General features: G+C 40.2%; 2 protein-coding genes and 1 long non-coding RNA gene across 3 annotated transcripts; all 3 read left to right on the forward strand.

The window, feature by feature from the left end:
* The first annotated feature begins 3953 nt into the window (after positions 1–3953).
* LOC132695939 (uncharacterized) lies at positions 3954–4596 on the forward strand. The gene is made up of 2 exons (XM_060660496.1): positions 3954–4135; positions 4196–4596. Exons 1-2 carry the CDS (start codon positions 4051–4053, stop codon positions 4432–4434), a joined length of 324 nt encoding a protein of 107 aa, XP_060516479.1. The 5' UTR covers positions 3954–4050; the 3' UTR covers positions 4435–4596.
* Positions 4597–5124: 528 nt separating this feature from the next.
* LOC132695935 (uncharacterized) lies at positions 5125–5672 on the forward strand. The gene is made up of 3 exons (XR_009617944.1): positions 5125–5241; positions 5299–5542; positions 5595–5672. It is a non-coding gene; the product is annotated as an uncharacterized LOC132695935 (long non-coding RNA).
* A 262-nt stretch (positions 5673–5934) lies between these two features.
* On the forward strand, positions 5935–8460 carry LOC132695934 (uncharacterized). Its single transcript, XM_060660491.1, has 2 exons — positions 5935–6061; positions 6116–8460. Exon 2 carries the CDS (start codon positions 6262–6264, stop codon positions 7549–7551), a length of 1290 nt encoding a protein of 429 aa, XP_060516474.1. The 5' UTR covers positions 5935–6061; positions 6116–6261; the 3' UTR covers positions 7552–8460.
* Positions 8461–9716: the final 1256 nt, after the last annotated feature.

Below are 9716 nucleotides of genomic sequence, written 5' to 3' on the forward strand. Positions count from 1 at the left end.
AGTTTTTCTCACTATCCAAGTTAACAATTCCGCATTCTTCAATTTTAATTTTTCGCGGTAAATTATCACGCATAAAAACGCCCCTGAAATGCGGAATTTGTAGTATTTTTGCATATTTTTCCAGATCGAAATTTGTCAAAGCTCTTCGAGGTAAATTTATTTGGACTTTTTTTTTCTCTTTCGGGTATTTTTCTCCTTCGACACAACACCGCCCTTATATGGTTTAATATAAAGACCTTTTCCTTCACTTCTACTGTTTTTAAACGGTTTTACGTATAGTCCTTTGCCTTGGGCTTCGATGGCTCTGTTATGACGTTCTTGTTCTGCCAACTGCTCTTTGGCCGCTTTAGCATCGTTTACTGCTTTCGCGATACCTGCCGCTCCTCCGCCTAGCGCGCCAAGTGCTCCCAATATCGGTAGTAAAAGAGGTAAAAATCCACCAATTTTATTAGGTGTTTTTATAATACGCTTTTTTTTGCCCGCTTTCATTTTGCTTGCTTTTTTAACACCCATTCCCAATTTTCGCTTTCCTTTCATTACACCTGTTATGCCTAAAGCGGCTGTTTTTTCTCCAAACGAAGAGTCCTTTGCTTTAACCCTATACCAAGCCTTATCTTCTAAGATCTTGTCTGCTTCGTGTCTCTTTGTTAAATTGTTAGACTGAGAGTATGCTATATCGTGCTCTTTACAAGCAGCGTCTAAGGGATTTATACCTGGATCACCTCTATTTATTCTCTTCTGTAAATGAGTACCCGGTCCGCAGAATTGGTAACCAGGAATATGCAGTTCGATAGGAAGTTTGTTTATAAGTTTATTTACCAATCCTGAACCTTTCGCCCTGTTTCGATGTACAATCATGAGAGTGTTTGGAAATACTGTTTAAATATTTAGGAATTATGCTATAAATACTTTTGCAGGTTCTTGTTAATGCCTCAGTCGAAATGAAAGTTGTTAAGCAAGCCTTTTCTTTACCCGTAAAAAACCACGATGCAAGCTTGGTCCGCGAATTTCAAAAGCACGGCGATCTCTTTGGAGGTAGTTGCAAGAGGGCACTAATTGTAGGACCCTCAAATTCGGGTAAAACCAACGTCATGTTATCATTGCTCGAACATCCTAATGGAATTAGATTTGAAAACGTTTACTTATATTCCAAATCCCTGCAACAGCCAAAATACGTGTAATTGAGAGAACTGCTAAAGCCTTTACAAGAGATTGGCTTTTTTGAGTTTGAGATCGATGAGAATATCGTTTCTCCTCAGGAAATTAAACCCAATTCTGTTATAATATTTGATGATATTCCTTGTCACGACCAAAGTGTCATTAGAGATTATTTCACTCACGGTAGGCATAAAAACACCGATTGTTTCTTTATTTTTCAAGGATATTCTTCTATACTCAAGCGACTTATCAGGGAAAACGCCAACCTTCTGATTTTATTCAAGCAAGACATGATGAGTTTAAAGCATATATATAACGATCACTGTATGTTGGACATGTCATTTGAACAGTTTAGAAATATCTGTGTGTACTGCTGGAACGAACCTTATAATTTTCTTGTGATTGACAAAGATTGTGAGTTAGATAAGGGCAGATATAGGAAAAACTTCGATTCCTTCATTTATATATAATATCCCAAAATGGATAAACGCCTAGCGACGGAGCTAATAAAATCAAGAAACGCATTTAGAGAAAAATATCAAAGGCTAAAACAAGCCGCAAGTGAATCCCAGACGCAACTCGAACAAACCTATAAACCGATAACTCAGCCTCTGCAGCAATTAATTTCATCAATAAATAAAACGGATATCAAACAAGAACCGTTTGAAGAAAAAGAAAATATTAAACATGAAGTGTTAACCTCGACGCCTACCAAAATAAAGGAGAAAAGAACCGGAAGAACCCCAATCTTACCTTCAGAATTGCCCTCATTTTTTGATACCTCCTTTCCGTCGATCCAACAACAAAGCAATGTTGTAGCTGAAAGTACGGGTCTTTCGGACAGCGATACTACGTTGGGAAATCTGTCAGATATTTTAGAACAAACTAAGCAAGCTATGCAGGATTACGTCGACACTCCCGCTTACGAGCAATGGTTGAATGACTTTAATAAATTACCACGAACATACATTGATGACAGCGTAAAAGATACCCAACATATATTTGACCATAATTATGGTATCGTTCATGACATAGAAAACGATAAATTTTTTCTGGGCTTAACCCAAAAAGCTGTGGAAATTGTCGGTAAAGATGTGAAGGTACAAGGTATTACATACCCTGGGACTGTGGGTTTGTATGAGTTACTTTTCAAGAAGGTGCCGGTCGGTTTCAAATCGCAAGATCTAGATAATTATATGGATATACTGAAAAGAACAAACGCGTATCGGAGAAACCATGACCCTAATGGACAAGTGCAAGGAAATGCATCATATAAATATATAAATATAATTGGACCTTATTTACAGGAGCGAGGAATAACAAAAACAAAAAACCCGGTGAGACGACTAGCTGACGCATTTTCTAAAGTGCCTCCGCCTTATAGGACAATCAAAACTGGGACGGGGTTAACTTTAAAATCAAATAAAGAAAATACAGATTATATTTATTGGGATAATGTTAACGAGCTTGTCGATAGATTAAGACTGTTATTGGCATCTACTGCTGCGGGGCACACGGGACATGAGAACGAAATAGCGTCAATTATTGAAGAACTAAGAGAGGGAAAAGTTATCTTATAAAATAAGCACGACTGAGAGTTAGAAAATTATTTGAGTAACAACCGCTGTCATGACTATTAATAAATTTGGAACACACATTAATCACCACCTTAACGAGAAATACGATAATTCAATGAAGGAGTTGGAAAAACATTTATCCAAAATAGAAGAGCTTGAGAAGACATTAAAGAACTATCAGGCAGATATCAATTCCCAACTTAATAAACTTTTGCCACAACAAAACCGATATACACAATGGGTGAACAAATACAATACGAGTTTGGACCAAATAAATCAGTTAGCGACAACAACTAATGAATGATTTAAAATGGTGTTTAATTCAAATTGACGGGCAATCGACAAAGTAATGAGCAGTGAGAAAGCACAACTCGTCCGAGAGCTGCACAAGCCGGCACGCAGAAATTACGCGCGTCGCAGAACTATAATACGAGGGCCGGATGATTTGTGGCAAGCGGATTTGGCTCAGCTAGACCGATATGCGAAACAAAATAAAAACTTTAAATTCATACTAGTCGTGATCGATTGCTTTTCAAAATACGTGTGGTGTCGACCGTTAAAAACAAAAACCGGTGTTGAAGTTACCAAAGCGTTTACCCAAATTCTCAAAGAAGGACGCCGGCCGCAAAATCTGCAAACTGATCTCGGCAAAGAGTTTTATAATATCCATTTTAAAAAAATGACGGGTAGGTTTGACATAAATCACTACAGTACATATAGCAACGTGAAAGCTGCCGTAGCCGAGAGAGTTATACGTACTCTCAAGGAAAAATTATTTAGATATTTTTCGTTAAACGGCACCTACAAATGGATAGATGTTTTATCCTCTGTTGTCGAAAAATATAACAGTAGCGTGCACAGGACCACCGGAATGAAACCTAAAGAAGTGAACAAAGATAACGCGCCTAGTTTGCTGAAATCAGCGTACAGTCACTTGAAAATTGTAGGACCATCTAAACTTAAACTGGACGACGTTGTAAGAATCAGCAAGACCAAGCACGTGTTTAGCAAAGGTTATACTCCCAACTGGACCACGGAATTGTTTAAAATCGTAAAAGTGCAGATTACATTACGGTAACTTATCTGTTGGAAGATATGAAGGGTAAGCCTGTAATGGGCGCTTTTTACCAGGAAGAATTGCAGAAAACCGTTGACCCTGACGTCTATCTCGTCGAAAAGGTGTTGCGCAAACGAGGAAATAAGGTTCTCGTGCGCTGGTTGGGCTTGGACAAGTCACATGATTCATGGATCGACACCGCGAATATCCTATAAATTTCTTCTATTATTTTTGATTTTGTGAGCGTCCGAGACAGACATGGAACAAATTGTGTTGCCGGATAATTTTTTAAATTTATTGCAAGAGAATGGTTTGATGGGTCCACCAACAGATATTCCAAAACGTAAGCGTACTGCTGCAAATTCACGAGTTAAGAAAATAAAAATTGAATCTCTACCGCAAGCACAAGGAGAATGGTTCGAGGCGTTCAAAGATGACAACGAAAAAAGGATAGTTTGTGAGGCGTTCAATTTGAAAAACAATTTGGAAAATCAGCTGATGCAATGTGAAGAAGGTATCCAGCAGCTCGAAACTCAGATAGCAGTTGTTCAGGCCGATCTCCAAATACTGCGCTTACGTGTGGAAGAATACAAAGCAAAAATCGGATATTTCCAAAATTTGGCTCCAGGACATATTGTATAAAAATGAAAAAATATTCAGTAACTGTATTTTGATATAAAAATAAAATCGCGTTAAAATATTTTCATTTTATTTCAAATGTTAGCCAGGACGCTTTTGGTCAGATTTAAATTAGGTCTAAAATATCTATGGAACAGCTCTCGAACAGGTCTAGGACAGCCTTAAACAGACCCAAAACCTCTACGGAACAGGTTTCTACAGGTCCGACACAGATATGGACTATTTTGCTTCTTTAAACAGGAATGTTTATTTCGCATTGCGATCGAACAATTATTTTTGGTGACGCAAAGTATAACATACTGACAAAATGAAATTACGGAGTGAGATTTTTTTTTTTGCGTTTTTGTTCGCGTCGAAGGAAATGCGACGATAAACTCGATGTCGAAGGAAACGCATGCGGTAAGAATATCAAACGTTTCGATTAAACCATTTCTTGTGTCGCAGGAAAACACGTATGCCGTTCCTAAGCGGTATAATATGAAAGTCTCGTTTAAAACAAAGTTTAGTTTAAACATTTCGCAAAGCGATGATGTCATGCATCCGCTGCCGCACACCGACGACGCGGCGGGCAATGATATCAGCCAGTTGTCAAACGCGACGGCGGCGGTACGCCTACGACCAATTTTATCAGCGGGTCGCGTTATATTGCGGAATTCTCGCCAACACAAATCTTAATTATTCTGAAGGAACGTTCTCGAATGTAATTTTAAATTCATTACCCCAGACAAATTGGCTTAATTAACAAGTGACCGCCGCCATAGTGAGACTTCATTCTTTGGATTTTTGTTTGTGTTTCACCACTTAAAAAAGGTAAGTGTCAAGTAGAGATCGGGAACAGTTGGAGAGTGAGACGCCTATTCCTCGCAGCAAATAAAAATGTTCACCTGCGAATATTGCAACCGCTCGTTCAGCCGTAAAGACCACCTGGCGAGGCACGGGGACTGTCGCGCAGCAGTACAAATTTGTGACGTTTGCGGCGGGATATACAAATCCGAGGGGGCTCTCCGACGCCATAAACGCGAGAAGCATGAGGTTCCCAAGGCGAAAAGACCCGCCGCCGCCCCTATTGCTGCAGACGAACCCAAGCGCCCGAGACTTGACCTACCGGAAGGTAAGGATTTTTGATTTTATATCCCAAACAATTCTCATATTGTATTTTATAGCTTCGACATCATCATCATCACCATCATCCACGCGCCATTGTACGCAGTGTAACTTGACCATCCTGCAATGAGATGGCAAGGACACTTGCGTACTTTGGCTCACCGCCAAAAATGCAGCGTGGTGCAGGAGCCAGGAGTAGAAATGATACAGACCTCCTTCCGTAACCGCATAGTTACATACCGTCTGGCGTCCACCATTAACCCTACCGACGTTAAGGGCTTCTTGGACCACCTTAGGTCCAAAATCCTTACGTTGGTAGAGTCGAACGTCCGGCGCTACGGCAACGTAAAAGTCGGTATGGAGCTATTCGGAAACTTCCTCTTACAGACGAAGGAACAAGAGGAGGTCAAGTCCTTCAATACCAAATATCGGCTGGTGAGCGGAAACACCGATCTGGAGGAGCTATACGTCCAGTTCGTCGACATCTTGGCTACCAAAGCGTCCGAGTTTCAGGAAAGGGACAGCGGTATGATTCATAAAAATGTATATTTCCGAACTAATTTCTTTCTCTTTTTTACAGGCTGGGCGTTGGAGGAACTTCTCCATTTAGAAATAGGGATTAACAAGTACAATCCCCTAAGGGCGTCGTCCTATGTTAGCCTGCCCAAGGAAATCGAAGCCAAAAAAGCTGTTTTGAACTTGCAAAATACGGACGAAAAATGCTTTATGTGGTCGATCTTGGCTGCTCTTCACCCAATTCACTGGACAAATAACGCTAACAGGGTCAGTAACTATGTAGAATTTCAGAACGAGCTGGATTTTACAGGTATCGATTTTCCCGTTAAACTTAAGGACATATCCACTTTTGAACGACTTAATGAAATTTCGGTCAATGTCTATGGCCTCGAGAGAGTCTATAACAAAGTCCGTAATGATGTTGAGGTCGTTGGTCCTTTGCATTTTACTGAATCTCGTAAAGAGAGACATGTAAACCTATTATTAATTAGTAATGACTATGGAGAAAATCATTATTGTTTAATAAGAAGTATGTCTCGGTTGGTTTCAAAACAATTAACTAAAAGGTCCTCTACAAAGTTTTTATGCGATGGGTGTTTGGTTTATTTTTATAACGAAGAAAAACTAAAGCGTCATAAAGAACACGACTGCACTCACATTTCCATCAAACTTCCGACCACCGAATTGCGCAAGGATAAATACGGTAAAGATGTTCCCGCGAATAAGCTGAAATTTGAAGAATTTGAAAAGAAATTAAAAGTTCCTTTTGTTGTGTACGCGGACTTTGAAACAGTCATGACTCCTTTACAGGTGGAAGGCGAACCTAATCCCGACAAATCGTTTACCGTCAAAACTCATATTCACGAGCCTTACTCTTTCGCCTACTATGTCAAATGTGACTTTGACGATTCCCAGTCTACTTTTAAACAGTACAGAGGTCGGGGCGCACACAAAATTTTCATTGAATGGTTGGAGAGCGACTGCAAAGCGCTCTACAACAAGTTCATGAAAACTTCCGTGCCCATGACCACTCTATCGTTTGAACAAGAGACCGGCTTTCGAAACGCTGTGGCTTGTCACATTTGCGAGAAGCCATTTAATGCAGAGGACGAAAAAGTAAGGGATCATTGTCATATGACGGGCGAATTTCGAGGTGCGGCTCACTTCACTTGCAACTTGAATTTCAAAGTTCCGCGGCACATCCCTGTCTTTTTTCACCATTTAGGTTTCGACAGTCATTTATTTGTAAAAGTTATGGCTGAAGAAGGGGAAAAGATCGATGTCATCGCCCAAAACAAGGAACGTTACATTTCCTTTACGAAACATGTCCTAGTCGATAACATTGAGTCGGAGAAAGGAGGCAAAGGGAAAAGGGTATTTTTAAAACTCCGATTTTTAGATTCATTTCGATTTATGGCATCCAGTTTGGACAGATTGAGTCGAAATTTGAACGATAGTCAGTGTCGGGAAGTCAAAAAATTTTTTAAAAATGAACAATAATTTCAACTTATTCGACAGAAGGGCGTTTTTCCATATACGTATCTAGATTCTTTTTCAAAATTAGACGAAACCAAACTGCCATCGCACGAGGACTTTTATGACTCCATGCGAAAGAGCAACATAACCAGGGAGGATTACAAGCGTGCCTGGACTGTGTGGAATTTGTTCAAATGTAAAACTTTAGGCGAATATTCAGATATTTATTTAAAATCCGACGTTTTACTTTTAGCCGATATTTTTGAAAACTTCAGAGAGGTGTGTCTGAAAACGTACGGTCTGGACCCGAGTCAGTTTTATACGACACCGGGTCTATCATGGACGAGCGCCCTGAAGGCGACAAAGGTCGAACTGGACCTGTTGACCGACGTGGACATGATACACTTCTTGAAGCACGGTATCCGCGGAGGAGTCAGTCAGTGTAGTGTGAGAAAGGCCGCGGCTAATAATAAATTTTTACCTCATTACGACCCTTCCAAACCTATTTCTTACGTCATGTACTTGGACGCTACCAATTTATACGGGGCGGCCATGTCACAATACCTCCCAACGGGAAACTTCGAGTGGTTGGAGGAGGGCAAAATTCAAAATTTAGATATTACGCGTATCCCCAACGATTCACCTAGGGGCTATATTTTCGAAGTAGATTTGGACTATCCGGAAGTGCTGCATGACGCACACAACGAACTGCCTTTTTGCCCGGAATCCATCGTTTCGCCAATCGCGAAAACCAAAATGAGAAAACTTATTCCAAATTTAAACAATAAACGTAATTATGTATTGCATTATAGGAATCTGCAACAGGCTTTAAGCAACGGTTTAAAGCTTGTTCGCATCCATCGCGTTCTTGTTTTCGATCAATCTCCCTGGCTAAAACAATACATAGACTTGAATACGGCGATGCGTAATACAGCTAAAGATAAGTTTGAAAAAGATTTTTTCAAACTTATGAATAACGCTGTGTTTGGAAAAACGATGGAAAATGTGGACAAAAGGGTGGACGTGCGGCTCGTTTCCCATTGGGAAAATATTGGGAAAAGGTTGGGGGCAGAAGCGTTAATCGCGAGACCTAATTTTAAAAATGTCGCCATATTTAGCGAAAATCTAGTAGCTCTCCAGATGGAAAGGACTAAAGTCGTATATGATAAGCCTATTTACGCCGGATTTTGCATTTTGGACATATCCAAGACTCTCATATACGACTTTTTTTACGGCTATCTAAAGGCTAAGTACGGCGACAAAGCCGTCTTACTCTACACCGATACCGACAGCCTCGTTGTCCAAATTTTTTGCGAAAATTTCTACGAAGATATGAAAGAAAATTTGGACAAATTCGATACTTCTAATTACTCGGAGAACAACCAACACGGCATTCCTGTAAACAAGTCCGTTCTTGGTAAAATGAAGGACGAGTACGCAGGACGGCCGTTGTGGGAATTCTTGGGTACGGGAGCGAAAGCTTATTGCGTAAATGTGGACGGCAACGAGTTGACCAAAAAGGCCAAGGGCGCTGCTGACTCGGTCAGCCAGCGCGAACTTAGTCTCGACGACTATAAGCGCGCTGTCCACGAGGAAGGCACGCTTATCTTGCGCCAAATGTCTTCGTTTCGCTCACATTTACATGATATGTACGTCGAACTGAAAAATAAGGTGGCGTTGTCTTACGCGGATGACAAACGACATCTTATACCCGGCTCAGAGTACACGCTAGCTTGGGGCCATCGAAATTTAGTTGGTCAAAGGACAGCGGGAAAATCACTGATTGATCGACCACCAGATATTTCTTTTGGCAAACTAATATGTTACGATTCCTTTAGATGATTGTAGTTTATATTTGTGTTTAATTTATGTATCTATTTATGTCCATATATGCTATTTATATATGCATATCGTTCGAATATATTTATTAATATGTGTCTATCCTGATGGGGTTTTGTATATGATTAATAAAACAATTTGTTCGATATTAGTGTCATTAAACGTCTTTTTCCCTGTTGCATTTTATTTAATCCGCAAAAAAAAAATGTTGTCAATAAATTATTATATTTTAAGCGACCTCGACGACCTTTTATTAGTTGAATTCTCTTATCGTCGCCGCCGAAATCGTCGTCGGCTAGGCTCGGCTAGGCTCGACTAACGTAGCGCGCGGGGTTCGAGGTTCGAATCCC

This window comes from Cylas formicarius, unplaced genomic scaffold (assembly GCF_029955315.1).
Source record: "Cylas formicarius isolate icCylForm1 unplaced genomic scaffold, icCylForm1.1 PGA_scaffold_16__1_contigs__length_5364039, whole genome shotgun sequence".
Lineage (NCBI taxonomy): Eukaryota > Metazoa > Arthropoda > Insecta > Coleoptera > Brentidae > Cylas > Cylas formicarius.